We start from the raw sequence: 20,866 nt of genomic DNA, 5'->3' as shown, positions 1-20,866 counted from the left end.
AGAGAAACCCAAGTAAGACGGTAGGTGTTGCAAGAGGGCATCAGAGGGCAGACACACTGAAACCATACTCACAGAAAACTAGTCAATCTAATCACACTAGGACCACAGCCTTGTCTAACTCAATGAAACCAAGCCATGCCCACGGGGCAACCCAAGACAGGTGGGTCATGGTGGAGAGGTCTGACAGAATGTGGTCCACTGGAGAAGGGAATGGCAAACCACTTCAGTATTCTTGCCTTGAGAACCCCATGAACAGTAGGAAAAGTCAAAATGATAGGATACTGAAAGAGGAACTCCCCAGGTCAGTAGGTGCCCAATATGCTACTGGAGTTCAGTGGAGAAATAACTCCAGAAAGAATGAAGGGATGAAGCCAAAGCAAAAACAGTACCCAGTTGTGGATGTGACTGGTGATAGAAGCAAGGTCCGATGCTGTAAAGAGCAATATTGCATAGGAATATGGAATGTCAGGTCCATGAATCAAGGGAAACTGGAAGTGGTCAAACGAGATGGCAAGGGTGAACGTTGACATTCTAGGAATCAGTGAACTAAAATGGACTGGAATGGGTGAATTTAACTCAGATGACCATTACATCTACTACTGCGGGCAGGAATCCCTCAGAAGAAATGACGTAGCCATCATGGTCAACAAAAGAGTCCAAAATGCAGTACTTGGATGCAAGCTCAAAAATGACTGACTGATCTCTGTTCGTCTCCAAGGCAAACCATTCAATATCACAGTTATCCAAGTCTATGCCCCAACCAGTAACGCTGAAGAAGCTGAAGTTGAACGGTTTTACGACCTACAAGACCTTGTAGAACTAACACCCAAACAAGATGTCCTTTTCATTATAGGGGACTGGAATGCAAAAGTAGGAAGTCAAGAAACACCTGGAGTAACAGGCAAATTTGGCCTTGGAATGCGGAATGAAGCAGGGCAGAGTTTTGCCAAGAAAATGCACTGGTCATAGCAAACACCCTCTTCCAACAACACAAGAGAAGACTACACATGGACATCAGATGGTCAACACCGAAATCAGACTGATTATATTCTTTGCAGCCAAAGATGGAGAAGCTCTATACAGTCAACAAAAACAAGACCAGGAGCTAACTGTGGCTCAGATCATGAATTCCTTATTACCAAATTCAGACTCAAATTGAAGAAAGTAGGGAAAACTACTAGACCATTCAGGTATGATCTAAATCAAATCCCTTACGATTATACAGTAGAAGTAAGAAATAGATTTAAGGGACTAGATCTGATATATAGAGTGCCTGATGAACTATGGAATGAGGTTCGTGACATTGTACAGGAGACAGGGATCCAAGACCATCCCCATGGAAAAGAAATGCAAAAAAGCAAAATGGCTGTCTGGGGAGGCCTTACAAATAACTGTGAAAAGAAGAGAGGTGAAAACCAAAGGAGAAAAGGAAATATATAAGCATCTGAATGCAGAGTTCCAGAGAACAGCAAGAAGAGATAAGAAAGCCTTCTTCAGCGATCAATGGAAAGAAATAGAGGAAAACAATAGAATGGGAAAGACTAGAGATCTCTTCAAGAAAATTAGAGATACCAAGGGAACATGTCATGCAAAGATGGGCTCGATAAAGGACAGAAATGGTCTGGACCTAAAAGAAGCAAAAGATATTAAGAGGTGGCAAGAATACACAGAAGAAGCAAAAGATATTAAGAAGAGGTGGCAAGAATACACAGAAGAACTGGACAAAAAAAGATCTTCACGACCCAGATAACCATGATGGTGTGATCACTAACCCTAACTGCACAGGTAGGGAGTGACAGAGCAGGAACATGAACTCAGAAAGCATGGCCCTGGCATCTGCCCTCTTACTCGACATCAGGGAACAAGACAGGTGCAGGCGATCCAGAAACACAGAGAGTGCATATAGGACTTTGAGCCAGCTGGCATTCCTGGAGTTCAAAAAAGGCCCCAGTAACTTCACTGCCTTTCCAAAACAAGATCAGAAAATCACACACAGGCACACAGAAACAGAATATTAACAAAAATTAAAAACAGGCAAAAAACAAGACTCCCAGACAAAGGGATGCCATAGACCTGTTGCCTTGTGATTTCAGCAAAGCCTGAGAGTTCTCACAGTAACTAGGTAAACCAGATGCAGAGACGGCCAGGGCTGGAAGCAGAGCTGGGAGAGTCAGCAACGAGTATCTGCAACACCTTTGACTCACAGCATCCTAGAAGGAGCTTCTGATTGTCTCTTGAGGGCCTTTATATTTTTAAACAGTGATTTTATGTGAAGAGATTCTGATCAACACTATGAGTGACAAGAAGCCAAGAGTGAGGGCCGAGGTGAACAATGACAGATGGGAAGGCCAAGCAGCGTGAGGCACACAAAAGGCCAGATCTGATGGCAAATCCTCCCAGGGATGATAGCGACGGACACACACACACAGCTAATGTTTGCCAGACACTGTGACAGACAGCTCTCTAAGCTTTCCATATATACTGTCTCAGTCCCCACAAACCCTCTGAGACGGCACCAGTATCTGCAGCTTACGGACAGGGAAGCTGAGGGTCAGACAGGTTAAGTGTAACTTGCTCCAGAAGAACCTGTTCTGAACCCACAGAGTCTGGCTCCAGAGCCCCACCGATATGCCACAGTGTAGGTCTCAGGAGTCAAGTGTATGAGTACAAAATGGGGAGACTTACTCCACAGCAAGACTGAGACAAAGACCAGACAATTTCTGCTGACCACCCACTTAATGGTGGTCCAAGATTATCTTCAGATATCTGAAAGGGCACTGCATGGAAGAGAAGGGCCACTTATTACTGTGTCTTCCAGGCAAGAGAAGCTGGTGGGGTGGGGTTCAAAGCGGTGTGGATTTCAGTTCATTATGAAGAGGGATTTTTTTTTTTTTTTTTTTAATCAGAGCTGAATAACCCATGGATGGACCCTGGAAGTGTTTTAGCCAAGGTGGGGAGCCATCTGCCTGGGACAGCCTAGGTGAACCCACAAGGCTCTCCAGAATTAGCAGGAACCCTGATTTTGCTCTTTGGGGTGAGAGTATAGACTGATCTCCTCAAACGTATGATCCATTCTGATTCTATACTCTGACTTCTGGCACAGATCCACCTGGCATTCTGAACTATATACTGAGGACAGGCCTGGGAGGAAGTGGCACATAGATCCCTTAAATATTAATTTATATTTGATTTTTGAATGTGTTTCCAGATGAACATTTCATCATGAAGATATCTAGATGCAGACAGAAGTTAGAGAATTCATGCTACACAGCACTCCCTGCACACTGACTTCAGTTACACAACCAGCGATCTGTTCCTGTGAAACACACATGTCAGGCTGAACACAGCATGCTGCCATCGCTCTTCTAATTAAGCCCTTCTTAGCTTTTTTTTTTTTTTTCCCTGCATCAGGTTTTGCTGTAACACAAGCAGAGGTAATTTCTCCTACTTTGTATTCCATTGTGAACCTGGCCCTTAAACACTGCTCTTCGGAGGATCAGCACGTGTCCTAGGTGGGTGAGATCACAGCTAACACAGGAGTTCTGGGGCAGGTGAGGCAAGGGAAGCGCGTTCCAGCTTGCTGTAACAGATCCAAGGCAGGAATGGAAGGGGCTGTCTGATCACTGCTTAGCTCGGAAAGGCCAGCAAGTGGGAAGGAGGAGGGCTGAGTTTCTCATCCCTGGAGCTATCCGTCAGGAGCTGTGTACAGATTCATGGGTCACCAAGTGGGCTGGACTGGGCAACATTTCCGTAAGGCCTTTTCCAGCTCTGAAGTTTGCGTTCTGGCAGAGCGTAGAGTGACGCACGCCTGTCTGGAAGTCAAGCCACTTACCCGGCCTCGCTCGGTGAGAGTCGTCAACATGACGATGAGTGATAACTTCTGGTCCCAGACCACTTGCCAGAACTGTGCACAGGTATGTGGCAGGGGTCCCTGAGTGGCAATGTACTTGTTCACAAGGTGAGCAGCAGGAATTTCCATCTGGCAGGAGATGGTTCAGGCATTAGAATCTGTTACTGCCACAAGGTGGACAGGGAACTGCAGCTCACACACTTCTAGCTGCTTACCGTCAGCACACCAGAAGAACATTTCTACCAAATTTTGGTCAATAAGAATAAAGGAAAAGCTACTTTAGAAAATGCTTCAAAGGTGTTTGACAATAATGTTAGCTACTCAGGATAAAACTTTGTGAAATTCAATAGGTGATAATCAGAAGTGGACCTATAAGATGAAAGAGTTTAAATGACCTTCTCTGCTGTATCCTAAATATAACCAATATTGGGAATCTGCATTTTCAGCAACCCATGCCAATCCTTATGCCCACAACTTTTCATATGCAGGGTTTTCTATCAAAATATTTTCTTTAAAGCATAAACCACACAGGCTTATGCCACCAACTACTGTTACACTTTGCTTTCTGCATGGCTGCCAATGTCTGCGCCACTCAGCTGATCAATTTTTCTCCCCAGCTTCACTGAGGTATAAATGACAAATAAAAAAGGTATATATTTAAGGTATACAACATGATGGTTTGATATACATATACACTGAAATGATTATCAGATTCAAGTTTCTGAACACATCACCCCCTCACAATAGTTACTGTCTGAACTGATAAATGTTAAAATGTTAAAATAAGTGCCACTGTCATCCCTCTCCTACCCTGCTCTGCTTTTACTTCTAAACTAAGTCTTTTCTCTTTTTTTATTTTTAATTATTTATTTGGCCGTGTCCGGTCTCAGCTGTAGCATGCAGGATCTAGAGTGTGCGAGCTTATTAGTTGGCATGTGGGATCCTGCTTTCCCCACCAGGGGTTGAACCTACATCCCCTGTATTGGAAGCCAGACTCTCAACCACTAAACTGTGAGCAAAGTCCCTAAACTAAGTGTTTTCTGTAAGAGAACACTCAGAACTGGCTGAGCTTTGGAATAGCACAGCAATTCACTCATTCTTAGGTGGGGATAGTAGATGGAGATGCCTCATTCACGGCTTGGTTTGTGCTTCGTTGGTGCTTGGTTAATGGCTTTCTCAGCCCTGGTCTTAGCCACTCCCCACCCCTGAGTGCATGGTCTTACCGCCCCCACCATTTCAGTGCTCTAATCACAGGACACCAGAAATGCCGAAAGTGAGGGTCAATGAATCTCACAGATGCTTCGGAATGAGTAGAACCACTGATCAGACCCATTCTTGCTGGTAGTTATTGACATTATGTTGTAATCTGAGAACTTGAGAAGTCCTCTGTTTATTTAGATCAGATAAACAGTGAGCTGAGGGCCAAATTTAAATGCTGCACTGAGAGCTAACAGTATTTTTTAAAATATTTTTGCATGGTTGCATTTGAAATGGTATATATAAGTACCTAATTAATATCCTCAATTTTGTCTCTTGGCTTGCAGAGACCAAAATATTTTCGGTCTAGCCCTCTACAGAAATAGTGTGCTGAGCCCTGGTTTAGATGAAGAGGCTGAGGTTCAGAGAAGCCAAGTTGCCCAAGATGCATTTTCACAGTGAAATGAATACTTTCCCCACGACAAGTAGAAATTTTGGACCTTTTGTTTTGGGGCTATGGTGGTTTTATTTTTAGGCAGGATGTATAGTAATCAGATTGGGGGGAAAATACAGAAAGTTACAAATGTACCAATGGTCAAACAAAACACCTATAGGTCAGCAGTTGAGGACAGAAGGCTGAATTTTGGTCTCATCTTCTGTTAGCTTTACGACTTTTCAGATGATTCAATCTCTGAACCTTAGTGTCATCCTCTGTATAATGAGACTATCCTGCCTTTCCTCAACGGCTGCTGTGGTGCTGAGACAAGACAGTGAATAGGAAAGCAGTTCGCCGACTGCAAAGCACCACGCATGTCACTGTCATGCTTGTTACAACGATTAATGTGCCTTTTCTCATGATCTGGAATTCTAACTTACGTTCACATAACTCGCATTAATGTAATCTTCGTTTCCCTGCAACAATACCCGGGTGGTGTCATCTGTGGAGGAGAAAGAAATTTACTGATTATTCGGAGTGTTATTTTTACCAGCCCAAGTAAACAAGGGTTCAGTTCCCAGCCCATCTGCAGCCCTCGCCTCATTAGCATAAACACTATTCCCCAACTGTTCCGAGTTTGAAATGGCTGCAATAAAGACGGTGGTGTTTACAGACACACTGAGAGTCGTTCCAGAATACCAGACAATCTGTTTTAAAAAGGGAAACATTATCTCAGTGTGTGTGGGGGGAGGAGGCATTCATGCCAGATACTCACAAGGCAGTACATCTTTATATCGGTTTTTGTCTAGATTTTGAGGCAGCTTTGCAAACGTGATGGCCAAACCAGGCTTCTTTCTATAGAGTTGCTATATGACAAACAGGAAGTGAAAAAAAAAAAAAAAGGAAAAAACAGCTATGAAGAGTGTGAAAACATACTCTAACAGTAAAGTTTACCATTCACAGCAGCCAAATCTTAACATTTAATAGTGGTTTTATATATTAAGAGAAAAATCTTCCCAGTAAGAAATTCTGTAATCCCATGAGAAACTGACTAAATTCTTCAATATATATGGATTTTTTTTTTCTAACATGAGACTCTTGGGGGAAAAAAGTCATAGGAAGGAGTGTGAGTCACAGATAATGGATCACAGTAAGTAAAACTTCATCTTCATGACAATTATTTGACAAGAACTAAAAGCAAGTAGAGGGAAAAAAAAGAGTTCTGACTAAAAATTAAATAGAAATCATTTACATTAGTCTAAAAACATTTACCTCCAGTTTAATGGAGTGAACCACGTTCTTTGCCAAGAACAAGAGGATTTTCATTCATCATTTCAGAAGTATACCTCCACAGTAAAAACATTTATTTCAATACATAGTAAACTTCAATTAAATATTCCTTTAAGGAGGTATTTCCCTATGCATGCCATCACTAGCAAAAATTCAGTTAAAACCCTCACTGCATATCTAGAAGCACATAATAGACACATTTGTACTGTACCTGATGTCATGTTAATAACAGCTCTAGGAAAGGTTTTTAATAGTATTCTTATTTTGCAAGCAAGAGACACAGATGAGAAGCTTGGCTCAAGATTACAAACGAGAGGCTGAACTCTGATCTGACTCTAATGCTTGAGCTTTTCCCTTTGAAAAAGAAAGACAGCACTAAGTCATGTCTGACTCTTGTAACCCTACGGACCTGCAGGCTCCTCTGTCCATGGAATTTTCAGGAAAGAATACTGGAGTGGGTTGCCATTTCCTTCTCCAGGGGATCTTCCTGATCCAGGGATGGAACCCGAGTCTCGTCTCCTGAATTAGCAGATGGGCTTTTTACTAGCTGGGCCACCAGGGAAGCCCCAAGACACATCTATTCCTTCCCAAAGTTTCCTCCTGCCCTTTTGAGTTCTCTTTTCTACACATCTGTATCTGCCACTTTGAACTAGAGTGTGAAACAATATTCACCAGTGGTTTTAGTTAACTTTGTGGGAATTCTAAACGTTTTTTTTTTTTCTCAGTGTTGGAAGTGACTTTTTGGAGAAAACTTGAAAAATTCAGACTAATATAAACCAAAAAAACAATCAGTAACTTTCACAACCCTAAGATATCTCTTTCCATCTATTTTATCTGTTTTTCATGCACACATGTATACAAATGTATGTAATTATATGTGTGATTACACACAATACACAGATACATTACTTTTTTAAAAACAAAAAATGAGACAATGTATATTAGCACTTCCTATATTATGTTCTATGGAACCCAAGTATTCTAGAAAAAACTATACTAGGTGGTGCTTAGAGTAAGTTTCAAGGTCAAGGAAATTTAGGTAATACTGTAAGTCATCTTATATTCTATGAATCTCTAACTTGGCAAGTCCTGCAGTGCATAAGCTTATTTAATTCTGATTAGAGCATTTCTCAAGCTAACTTGGCCATGGAGGATCTCATGTCTCATAAGAAGTGTTCTGGGAACTATCACCATATTTTTGAAGGCTGTTTCTCCTAGTTATTATATAATGCCTAGTTTCCTGTGTCATTTAAATACTTGAAATATTCTCTATATACATGATTTCAGCTAGCTCAACAATCTGTAAGTTTTCAAAGTTTAACTTTTATTCCACTTCTTGATTGAACTGTTTTCAGTTGTTTACTATTAAATATTCCCAGGAACAGAATTACTGAATTAAAGCATATTTTTGAGGCGATATCTATGTATATAGTGCAGTTGTCCTATAGGGGAATATGAGAATGGTTAGTTTGGCAAATTGCAGCCAGCATCATCAATTAAAATGTGCTTGCAATGTGAATAGAGAGGCAGAACAATGTCTTTCCCTGTATATTTTTGCATATTTTGTATTTTTTATTTTATAAACCAGCTTTTGTTGGTCTTTTTTTTTCTCTGATTAGTTCTTTTATTAAACAGACAAACTGCACAGGAGACAATTAGCAGAGAGATTTTTGGTAATGATAATTATGTCTCATACATTTACCAAATGTTCAGAATTTCCAGTATTTCCCTAAGCTCAAGTATTAATCATCTTTACAATTTCAGCTCCTAACAATCAAGTAGCCACTGAGCAACTTCTTAGATGTCTCTGAGCTTTAATGGGCTCTCCAGGCTCCTTCTAGAAATACATTCGTGATTTATTAGAAGTTTTGGTTTGATTCCGGGAGAAGGAGAATATCTGAGTCAGTCAATTCCCCTAAATGTCATTTTGGTTCTAACTTCATAGAAGTGAAATCTAATTGAGTGAATATAATCAGTAATGCTAACCTGGAGGCAGGAAGTTTTTCTTTTCCAAATAACAAAAATGTAAATGTAATCAACTTGAGATGGTTTAGTGGAAAAGCATAGATCTAGCAAAGGGCTTTAACTGCAACAAGTTTATGAAGTATCTCGGCAGTAAATAAGTGCTGATAAGATTATAGAGTATTAAAGCAAAATAAAAAATAAAGTACTATAGAACTATCTGTAAAACTTTAAATGTACACACCCTGGACTTTTATTTGACAGAAGTGCATAAAGATACATATCAAAGAAATTTATCTGCATCAAAATATTTTCTTATTAGTAGAAAACTGGAAACAGCCCGAATGTTTCCTAATAGGGAGAAGTGTCGACTTAAATTATGATACCGTCATACCACAAATTATGTGCAAGTAACAGAATAAGATGGACTAAAAGTACAGATTCAGAAGGATATCCCCTCATCTATTTAAGTGAAAAATGCAAGTGGCAGAATAACAGTGATGATCCCACTTCTATACATAGCAGCGTACGTACAATGTGTGTACAGTGTGTGTATGTGCACTTACATACACGTGTGTATAAAATTTGCATGAGCAATAGAACAAGTATGCAAGGATACACATCAATTTATTATTTGTAAATTATAACAAGGTAAAGGAGATTTCTGAATTGCTTGAATTATTACAATGTGAATGTTTAAAAATTCAAATGAAAGAAGAAAAAGCTACAACAAAAGAAATTTATATATAAAACTAAAAAAATTTTTACACAAAATTGGGTAAGTAAAGGTAAGTTTTTTTTTGTTTTTTTGCCTTTAGAAGGATTGACAACATACTCATTTTTATGTCTGCCTTGCCAAGGCTAATACTGAATGCTCTTCCCACTGGATTGCTTCAGTCCTATTCACACACTTAGTTTCTGAAGGAGTTAGCAGTTGCTTTTCAAGTTCTTTTAATTTACTGACTCTTCTCCAGACTTTGTAAATTGTGTGGCACACTGCCCAGAGGAAGAGTGGTCCAGAGTGGACAGTGATGTGTTAGAAACACAGGTATGTCTTTCTGCAAGAATCAGGGATGGGAGAAAATGAGCTGAAGACCATTAGGCAGAACTTGAGACGCGGCTCTTTCAAGAACTACTCGTTGGAAAGACAGTTTGTTTTGTTCATTCTTGGGCTAAAGGTATGTGAAGCAGGCAAGAACTGCCAGTCGTTAAGATCCCTTCAATTCTGCCCTAGAATGGGAGCAATCAGGAGGCTGAGGAAGGTCATAGGCAGGGAGGGTTGTAAGACCACTTAGTTTTTTTAAAATCTTAATTTTTAATGTCCTCAAGTGCTTTGTTCTCATCATTATCAGAGTATAATTCTATGTGTTAGTTGCTCAGTCATATCTGACTCTTTGTAATCCCATGGACTGTAGCCCTCCAGGCTCCTCTGTCCATGGAATTCTCCAGGCAAGAGTACTGTGGTGGGTTGCCATTCCCTTCTCCAGGGCTCTTCCTGACCCAGGGATCAAACCTGAGGATCCTGCATTGCAGGCAGATTTTTTACCATCTGAGCCACCAGGGTCTAGTTCTGAGTAATTGTGAAACTAAGGGTGAATTATAAGAAGATCAGCTGAGAGGGTTTGCTATGGGACAGCTGTATTTAAAGTACAGCTTTAAACACAGTATCACTGGCTCTGACCTTCAGAGACAGAAAACTGAACACTGGGAGCTGGAGGAGACCAGCATGGTTTGCATGGGCTGGGTAAGGTATCAGTTTTCCAGTTTAAACACGTCTCCTTTGAAAAGATCATCTCAGAGCAGAGAGGGGACATCAGGAGACAACGCTGATCTCAGATTTCTGGTCCAACCAAAGATGTGAACCCTGCTCACACCCCTCAGATAAAGGCCTTGGACGCCCACTTGGCTCCAACCAGCATGTGCTGGCAAGGCTGGGCACAGTGGAAGCAAGCACGCCATCAACTGTACCACCAGACTCAGAGGGAATTCCCATTAGAATTCCTGAAGGCTTGCCTGGAGAATCCCAGGGATGGGGGAGCCTGGTGGGCTGCTGTCTATGGGGTTGCACAGAGTCTGACACGACTGAAGCGACTTAGCAGCAGCAGCAGCAACAATCCAAGGAGGAGGAAGAAAAACAAAAAAAATGAAGGGAGTTGAAGGGACAATGGGCAAGGAGAGCAAACGGTAGAAAGAGACTGCCTTTCATGCCTTTGGCAATGACCCACAGTCCAGTGCAGGGCAAAGACTTTCAAGACAGTCATATACTGTACTTTCTGTACCAAGCACTAAACTGGTCTCCACAAAAGCAGGTAACTTGTTTGTTCCATTAAAGCCCTAGGCCAGCGTGCTCAATAAGAATGTAGTGCGGCAGAATGATGGGATCTGCTGCTTTGAACAAAAGAGCAGGATGAGAGGTGGCTTAGAGGCAGGTAACTAGGCTAAGAGTAGCCCCTTTTCATGAAGGCCTTGAGAGGTTATTCTCTACTTTGCAGACATAAGAACAATTCCCTGCTCATCAACAGCTCACCCACATTAGGCACTTTCATCTTTCCCATACCTGACCCAGTCAAAGGGCCAGGACACTGCCTTGGGGGGACTCAAGAATCTCTCCCTACCTTCCTGTAAAGGTTTGCCGAAATGAACTGACTGTTGCTGGCAATCTGGGGACTTTCGAGAGTGCTACTTCAGATCCCAGTCCTAGATGCAGGTCCCAGTGCTGGCAGACTCAAGTATTCTTACAAGACTCTTATTCTTTCACAGGGAAATCCTTGGCAATGAGCTGGGGTGGCAACTCCTTTAAATGGGTCCCTGGCACTTGAAAGGTAAAGGCTTCTCATGTGTTCATTCCAAAGCCCACAGTCTGCTCCTTGTATTCCATAGATGTTATACTTGATAACGTTTGCCTTTCTTAAAAATCTGGAAAATCAACAAAAAAGCTTTTTGGTGTGAGCTTCGATCTTGAAGGTACACCTACATGTGTTAAGCCTTCAGTTGTTTTTGTTCTTCCAAATCAAGTTTACAATGATCATAGCAACCAGTAAGTAGTAAGTCACCTGCTTTGACAGTAATGGATGTTTTTTCTAGTGAGTGATATAGAAGCAGGTTCAAGAAAAACAGTGGTCAAAAGAGATAAAAAGATGGCATCTGGTTTTGGTAGAGGGAAGATGCTGAGGTGGGAGGGGCAGGGGTCTCCAAGTCTGGCATGACCTTTGATGGAGCTCTGTAGACACTCCTCCAACTCATTAGTCCTGGGAGGTGAGAAGACAGATGTTTCTCATTTTCTATTAATTGCATTCCACAAATCTCCAAAGAGGTTGCAAGGCCACTGGGTGAGGATGGGCACGAGGGGCCTTCGTGTGCTGGGAAGTTGGTTCTCAAAGGACAGTTCGCATCATCACTTAGCTCTTACCCAGGGTTGACTATACTGAATGCACTTCCTCTCCCTTGCCGACACAGAAAGCTCAACTCAGGAAAAAGCATGAAATGAGCCACAGGTTACTCAGGAATGACCCTGGGGATGAGTCCAAGAGTTCCTTAGAGGAGAGCGTCCTGGAGGTGGTAATGGATTTGGGCCTTGTGAACCCCAAGTCTGGGCTCCTTTACGTGAGAGACAAAGGAACGCCGTACCTCGGCCGCACATGGTATTGAGGCGGTTTGGGGCTGGTGATCAATGCTGGCAAATGGGTCACAAGAAATGGCTCATACCGTGTGGCTCCTGAAGACAAGAGCTCCCATTGGAGGCTGGGTGGAGAACTGGGTCACACCTGGTGAGTTCTGACAATGGGCTTTCAACACAGATGCTAATCCCAGCTCTATCTCTGACCAGCAGGGTGGCACTGGGGGAGTCCTGCAGCCACTGAGCCTTGTTCTCGCCACTTACAAAAGGAGTGATCCCAATAATTCTGCCCCTATCTGTCTCACAGAACTGCTGAGAGAGTCAACTGGGACAACATATGTGAGACACACTTGGTGCATTCCAAAATGCTACAGAAACGCTAATTATTAAGTGTGATTTTACTACAGCTGGAACCAAATGCTTTCTGGAACACATTTGTAATTGTTTATTGAAAGCCACAGGAGGGACAGGGAAATTCCATTAATGAAAAATGCTTCAAAGCAAGCTGTTCTGAAAACCGGCCTGTTATCATTGCAAAAGGGATTCCACCCACAGCCGAGATCCCCCAGGGCAGGTCCTTTGTGCTGGGGAGAGGGTGGTATGGGCACCTGCTAGGAACCAGGCCCTGCCTCTTGCTCTTAGACACAGCCTCCAACAGTCAAGCTGCCACCTGCCAAAGGCACTGGAAGAGGAGCAGGTGGGGAAACAGAATAGCCAAGACTCTGGAGTCAGACACGCTGGGTTCCACTTCTTGTATGGATGGGGCGGGTTCTTTAGACTTTATTTATAAACTGTAATAGTTACTTTTTATTGCACTCTGACCATGTGGCAGACAACACATTTATCTCCTCTTAACCCTTACAACTAGCCCATGACAGTTTCCCGTGAACACTGAAGGGACTCAGGCATACGTATACATGTTTCCATTCTCCCCAAACTGCCCTCCCATCCAGGCTGCCACATAACATTGAGCAGAGTTCCATGTGCTATTCAGTAGGTCCTTGTTGGTTATCCGTTTTAGACATGGCAGTGTGTACCTGTCCATTCCAAATGGCTGAGTCCCTTCACTGCTCACCTGAAACTATCACAACATTGTTAATCGGCTATTCCTCAAAAAAAACCAACTAGCCGTGAAATACCCAATTTACAGATGGGGAAGTAGAGGCCACAGAGGTTAAGGGACGTGCGTGAGGTCACATAGCAAGCAAGTGGTAGAGTCAGGATTTAAAGTCTTCTCACTCCACGTGGCTAGACGGCATTTCAGATCTTTCTTAGCTCTGATGTTATGTTGTTCTAACAACTCTCATGCAGAGACAGCAGTTATATAAGGGGGTTTCCAGGTGGCTCAGTGGCACCATGAATCTGCCTGCCCATGCAGGAACGCTGGTTTGATCCCTGGGTCAGGAAGATTCTCTGGAAGAGGAAATGGCAACCCACTTTAGCATTCCTTCCTGGGATATCCCATGGACAGAGGAGCCTGGCAGGTTACAGTCCATGGGGTTGCAGAGTCAGACATGACTGCACAATTGAGCACACGCATATATAACTACATGAAGGTTCTATAGTTGTCAAGAGGACAAGTTCTGTGAGTTTAGCCTGCCTGGGTTCCAATCAGGCTGTGCCATTTATTGTAAGAGAACCTCTCCAAGACTCTGATCCTTCATTTATACAAACTTGTATACAATTTATACAAAGTGATAATGACAGCACCTCCAGGGGGCTACTGGGAGAGGATGTCCATAAGCCCTTGGCACATGGTAAAGGCACATTCGAGGCAGCTTTTGCCTTCCTCTGGTCTTCCGCTCCTTCAGCAGCTGTGTAAGACACCTTCCCCCACCTAGGGCGGTGGTCGTTGAACTGAGTTTCACAGTCTAGGATTCCTTCGTGGGCAATGTGGAGAGACTGAAAGCCAGGGCTCCATGGATCCCTCTAGCTCCATCGAAAAGCATTTGTTCCGCATTTTGGAGTGTGTGGAAAAAGAGGCTTTTCCTACTTAATTTCTAGGAAATGTTGATTAAATGAATGAAATGTGTACATAAAAGAATTTAACCCTAAAAATTCTATGTCCTCCATTTCTTATTGCTTCTGTAGTCCAAGTATAGGCTCTAAAGGCAGGACTTAGGTGGGACAGTGGTTCTGGTGTGATCTTTACTCTCCCATTCTGAGGATCAGCTTGTGCATCAAAGCCTCCTGCTGACCTTATTAAGAACCAGTACCCAGGTGCCCTCCCAGTGCGGCTGATTTGAGTAGCTGTGGGCTGAGGCTGTTTAACAGTCTCCTCAGGTGACATCTGGTGGCTCAGATGGTAAAGCGTCTGCCTATAAGGCGGGAGACCTGGGATCGATCCCTGGGTTGGGAAGATCTCCTGGAGAAGGAAATGGCAACCCACTCCAGTACTCTTGCCTGGAAAATCCCACGGACGGAGGAGCCTGGTGGGCTACAGCCCATGGGGTCGCAAAGAGTAGGACACGACTGAGCGACTTCACTTCACAGGTGATATCCACACAGGTGGTCAGGGTGTCACCCTGTGAGAAATACTGCTCAAAACCACAGGGAGACAGCTGGGTACTTCTTGCTAAAGCATTTTTTATCTTAACGAATTTCAGTGAACATTATTGCTCAAGGAAAACAAACCTCTTAGAGGAGTCTCATGGAAAACATGAAAGGGGAGGGGATTTTCTGGAGCACTGTTGAAGACCAGGCGCCATCTTTTTCCTCACCGAGAGCCCACAGCGCCTCCTTGTGGACAGTCTGATCAAAGAGACCTGGTTCAGCCTGGGTGAAGAGCTTCCGTCACCTGGAGACATCTCCCAGGACTCTCGAGTGCCGGTCACCCCAGGGAGGATTGTTTGCCTACCTGCGCCTATGAGCTTAGTCTGCAACCATCCTGGGATACCCTCCCCTCCACACTTAATCCCATCCACCCTCTATTAATACTACATCTTATTCTAGAGGAAACCTCTCACCTCCAGTTCCTACAGAACATACATTCTGTGGAATGAAACCTTGGTCTTCAGCTGCTTCTGGGACTCATGATACATTCCCACCAATATACCAAAATTAAGACTGTAAGATTCTTGGGGCCAGAAATCCCCCTTCTCCTTCCCTGACTGTGTTCCTGATCCAGCATTTGGCACATGATAAATACCTAATACACACTCGCTGGATGAAGGAACGGACGACTCCAAAGTACAATTCCCCTTTGACATTTCCTTCCAATTCCCTGCCAACAGAATAAAACTGATACGTTCTGGCTTTTAAGTACTCCTTGTTTTAAGTGTTTTAATACATGTTTAAAGTTGAGTCACTTTGCTGTGCACATGAAACTATTACAACTGTTAAATGGCTAAACTTCAATATAAAATAAAAAGTTAAAAAAACAAATCAGACACTTCACCCCCCTGCCCAAAAACCTGAGTTTTAGTGTTTAAAATGTATGTCTCAATTTTGAGGTTTTTGCAATGCAAAGAGTCTACAATTTTTTTTTCTTTTAAATTAAGTCTTAAGCCTACCTAGCCTCCTGCAGGCCACTGGAAAAAAGGTTTTATCTTTGTATTAATAGATATTTAGTATATGTTCATCAATTCTATCTAAGTAATCTTACTATTCTTACCCTTTTATCCTGATTTCAACTTATTTTTTGTCTATATTATCTGTCAAGGCTGTTAAGTTCAAAATTCCCTATTGATTTTTTGGGTGGGGTCAACTCACCTTTCATTGTGGGTTTTCCTTTCTACTGTTGTTCAATACACACTGCTCTAATGTATTTTATTTACATTCTATTCCTTACCCCATTATAAAATAAACCTCTCTCTCACTCAAGACTCTCTGCTTTGCATCTTTCTTGTTTGATATTCACATTACTTATGCTTTCCTAAACCAATATACAGTCATAAACATTTGACAAATTCCCTAGTTTTGCTTCTGCGACTCTTCCCTTTATATGGCTTTCTAATAAACAATGCAGTGCAGACTCCGGCTTTTGAATCTGACCTGAGACTTTGCTAATTTATGAATCCAGACTGTGTGTGTTGTCATTAATCATGATCAACTGTCTTTCATCGGCCTGTTTTATGCTTTCTCTGTTCGCTTCTGTTATCTTTCACTGCATGAACGACTCTGTCTTCTACCACTTTTAAAAATGTGGAAGATAAATACATTCTATTTATATTCTGTTGCTGTTGCTGCTGGCGGTCAGTAAAACTGACTTGAAAACTGAGCCTCCCCGAGTCCTACTTGATTTTGCAGAGTCTCTGCGTGTGCCTTTGTCAACAACCTCAGTCCCATGAGCAGAGGTGTCTCCTGGGGAGGGAAGACGGGGTCTGACTTTGATCCCCACTCATGTCCCCAAGGTTCTGGGGGACTTGAGAAGCCCAGCCCCTGCGCCCTCATGGGATGGTATCAAGTGCTCCAAATTACAGCATGCCTGCTGGGGTCAGGGCCCGGCTCCTCCATCAGCCCTCTGTGCTCGCCCACGCTGCCTCTCCACCACCTTCGACTGGGAGTGTTCTGAGCTTTTGTGTTGGCAGCTAAACATTCTCAGAGTCCCACCTCCTCGGTTTCTGACAGATTTCTCCATGACTACTGATCGTTACTAGAACAGGAAGGGGAGGCAGAGTTCAGGGATGGGCCATGGCCCCAGCCACCCCGCCCCGGCTTTCTCCCGGAGGCCCTGAGCCCCTCAGGGGTTCCTCGATGAGTCCGGCCGCCTGGTGACGACTCGGGGGACCCTGCAGCCATCAGCAGCCCACCGAGGCCCCGGGGGTCTCTTACCTCAAACTGGATCAGCACCGTCCCACTTTCAAGGCCCTTCTTTAGCTGCTCCATGGAACCCTCCAGCGTGTCCCCGCCCTCCGGACACACGGGGAAGATGGCCTCTGGGAAGAGCTGGTTCAGTTCATCTTCAGATTTGATTTCGGCAAACGAATGGACAGCTGCAGTGGACAAGAAAGGGTGCGTCAGGGTTGCCCAGCCACGCGCAGGGGATCAGTTTCCTCCCCCGCAAATTATACTTGTGACACCTGAATGCAGACAGTTTAAAACATCTTATTAAATGATTAAGCACATGGTAATCATTTTCACCAAAGATACTACTTCCCGTTGAATGATTCAATATGTGCTAATTATACAAAATGACATACTAATCTTTCTGGTTAGCCTTAAATGATGGTGTTTAGGACTCAAGAGGCTTTTGTCAGAGGTAAGAGGACGGGAACACATGTCATTGAAGAGAACACATTTTCTCCCTTTGCTTTCTCCAACCTGGATATTCTTCTACCCAGCTCTTCTTTCCTTCTCAGGTTCCCTTCAAACAGGCATTTTCCCAGGAAGCTGGTATGGGGTCTGGCGCTGCCCACACCCCTACCCCACAGAGCTAGGTCAGTTCATCTCTAACTCAAGGCTCTTGTTAGGTGGGAGGCTCTGGAGTAGACACCTCTTAGCTTCTTCTTCAGAATTCTCCCTTCACGTCAGACTAGATACAGGTGAAAACCAACAGAGCACCTCCTCCTCCCCTCCATGCACACCACTTCCCTCATGTGCCTCTTTCTGTCCACCATCACGTCAAACTTTGGGATCATCTCTGAATGCTCCCTTTCGACCCAGAAAGAGAAGTCACTCCCTTACTCCAGAGCCTTCAGTGACTCTCTACTGTCTTCAAGGTAAAAGAGAAGAAACAACTTTTATATTTTGCCACACAGTTGAACTGAATCCTCACAGTGCTGACTAGTATTCCCACCTTATTTAGTTATTTATTCCCACTTTACAGGCTCACAGGCAAAAGAGTTGTCCAAGGTGACCCAGCCTGCCAGGGTGGGACCCGGGGATTCAGTCCACACGTCTGACTCTAAAGGGACCATTCGTTTCACTGATCACAGAAGCTCAGATTCTTTACTGATTTTCATGGGTTCTGTAACTCTCTCTGTTACTACTATTTTTTTATTTAAATGTTTATTTTAAAAATGAACTTATCATGACAGTTACAGAAAATCGGTGGCACGGCTCTTGCAACTCCACTAGTCTACAAACATCTCTGTTCCTCACCTCAAAAAGGTGCCGGCCGCTTGCCATGGGTCAGTGGGGGATGCCCACCCAAGGCCTGGCCAGAGCACTCGGAGGCCACTTCCCCTCCCCCTCCCCCAAGGCCCCGCCCCTTATCAGCCAGCAGGTCACCTGGCACTTCACGTGATGGACAGGCTTGCTTCCACTTGCTGGGTTCCTTCCTTCTCTACCATCACGTGGCCTTACGAGACTCACAGTAAGTTACTTAACCTCTCTGTGACTGTTATCCTCGTTCGGGGATAAGAATACCAGCCTTATGAGATCATTGTAAGAATGGAAGGGGGTAATTATGCAAAGCAACTAACACCATGCAGGCACTTCACTGGAGCTGCACAGATGTCGGCCACTGTCACTAGTGACACTTACTATGTGCCCAGGGTGGAACTGGGCTTGGTGGAGATGGGTGGTGGGAGAAGCTGGGTTAGGGGGCTGGAGAGATTCGGGAGGACCTCACAGAGGAGGTGGGATGAGCGCTGGCACTGGGAGTTTTAGTGGGAACAAAGACGGCAGGTATGTGGGGGGCGTGGGCTGTGCCAATGACTGTGAGTCCAGACGGAGATGCAGGGCCAGGGCCCGAGTCACGTGCTTCATTTACCTTCAGTGTCTGAAAGCTGGGAAGGAGGATTCGAGGACTGGGCTTCCTACTTTATAACAACAACAACACTAATAGTAGCCGTATTCAACAGAGGCTGCCCTTCCAACACCCACTAAGAACTGGGCAGCATCTTTGATGCTTTCCAGTATGAGCCTCATTTTATCTTCACAGGGATCCCGGGAAGTAGCAACTATGTCATCCTCATTTTACATTAGAGGAAACTGAAACACAGACTGGGTAAGAAATCTGCTCAAGGTCCCGGAAGCCAGGAGGAGGCAGAGTTAGAACAGCCTTGAGGCAGCCAGGCTCTGGCCCCATTCTGCTAAAGCCTCTCCAACGAAACCAAATGCACATGAATGAAATATAACCCGATCCTTTGAGAAAGGGTTGAAAATGCAAATGAAGGCAGAGGCAGGAAGCTAAGAGGAGTGCGTGGAGGGGGCTGAGATGGACCTGCGAGGAACAGGGGAGAGGAATGTCATGTCTTGTATTGAAAATGGGGGCAGGGGTGCTGCCTACCTGCAGAGGACTGGTCATGAGGGATGGGGCCCTGTGGGGCCAAATCTCCACATTTTTCAAGTGAGAAGTCAGCCAGCAGGTTGTTTCCCAACAGGGGAAAGTTCTTGATTTACCGATGCTGGCTATGAGCACAACATCTCGAAACCAAGGAACGGGCCTGAGAAGGCCCTCTTCACTAAGGCTCCTCTCCCTCAGGGGCTGTTACCTTTCCTCCTGATCACCAGGGCCAGCTCCCGCGTGTGCGATTCCCGGCTGGCTTTGATGAACATCACCACTTGGTCATGGGTGTGTTCTGAGATGTCCCGGCCGTTGATTAGCACGATTTGATCCCCTTCGTTCAGCTTAGGAATGCAGGTGTCTGCCTGCATGCAGGGGAAGAGTGAGTTTCTTTCGTTACCATAACATAATCCTCAAGGGGAGAACCTGATGCTTTCTGAGCCTGGACACTGGAGACCGCGACCAAGTTCTGCTTTTCTCCCCCTGGCATTACCGCCTTTATTTTTATTACAGCCACTGCTATGTTGACATGGTGGCTAGTGGTGGGATTTTAAAGAAGTGCTGCTCAGAACCTACATTACGAATGAAAACATTTCAGAATAAAGTGAAAAAAAGTACTGAGGCCATTTCTCTATGGCAGTCAAGCTTCACTTATTACTGTAATGTCAGAATGACTCTAATACCTCTATCTTCTGTTTTTCTAGGTGTTTTGGTAGAAAATGATTTGTCAGCTAAAAGCAAGTATATAGCTATCTTGTGATGGAGAAAGCCTTTGCAAGCATAACCCCCAAGGCACGAACCGTTATGGACAAGAAGCCATGTAACTGATCAATAGGCTTCTTAATTCATAGAGGCCATAAACAGTAAGAAAAAGTAAAGCACAAGCTTAAAGACTTCTTAAGAGTAAAACCTCCAAATGGGCCCCTTTCTTAGGAGGTACAGGGACTCTTTGGTGCTCAATGCTTAAAAAAAAATCATCTCCTAGATGCTTAGAGGCCCAGGCAGAGGGCTGAGGATGGGGTGGGGTGGGGGTGGGGTGGGGGAAGAGGCACAAGACCCACGAGCCCACTTAGAGCTTGTAGAACAGCAAACGCTACGCCCCAGTTGCCTTCTTGTGAGCAGGACTTCTACACTTTAATGTGCCTCCCCATCACCTGGGGATCTGGTTAAAAATGCAGATTCTGGTCCAGATGGTCTGGGGTGGGGTACGAGAATCTGCATTTCTAGTAAGCTTCCCAAGGGATGCTGGTGCTGCAGCCTTGGGGGCCACACTAGACAGCAAGGCCCTGGAAAATTCTTTCTTCCTATCTCTATGCATGCATTGACACACACTCTATGCTGCCG

The 20,866-nt window shown here is 44.1% G+C and overlaps 1 protein-coding gene across 12 annotated transcripts in view; it reads right to left on the bottom strand.

The window, feature by feature from the left end:
• The window catches only part of PTPN3 (protein tyrosine phosphatase non-receptor type 3), a 116,530-nt gene that overhangs the window by 10,319 nt on the left and 85,345 nt on the right, over nucleotides 1-20,866 (bottom strand). For all 12 annotated transcript variants that reach the window (XM_069575473.1, XM_069575480.1, XM_069575479.1 and 9 more), the window contains 5 exons: nucleotides 19,731-19,887; nucleotides 17,125-17,285; nucleotides 6,259-6,349; nucleotides 5,924-5,985; nucleotides 3,833-3,979 (listed from right to left, as the gene is read on the bottom strand). In XM_069575473.1, coding sequence (XP_069431574.1) covers nucleotides 3,833-3,979; nucleotides 5,924-5,985; nucleotides 6,259-6,349; nucleotides 17,125-17,285; nucleotides 19,731-19,887 — 618 coding nt within the window. The remainder of the gene's footprint in view (nucleotides 1-3,832; nucleotides 3,980-5,923; nucleotides 5,986-6,258; nucleotides 6,350-17,124; nucleotides 17,286-19,730; nucleotides 19,888-20,866) is intronic.

Source organism: Ovis canadensis, chromosome 2, assembly GCF_042477335.2.
Source record: "Ovis canadensis isolate MfBH-ARS-UI-01 breed Bighorn chromosome 2, ARS-UI_OviCan_v2, whole genome shotgun sequence".
Classification (NCBI taxonomy): domain Eukaryota; kingdom Metazoa; phylum Chordata; class Mammalia; order Artiodactyla; family Bovidae; genus Ovis; species Ovis canadensis.
The sequence above is the reverse complement of the archived record's forward strand: the minus strand, read 5'-3'. Positions and strand labels throughout refer to the sequence as shown.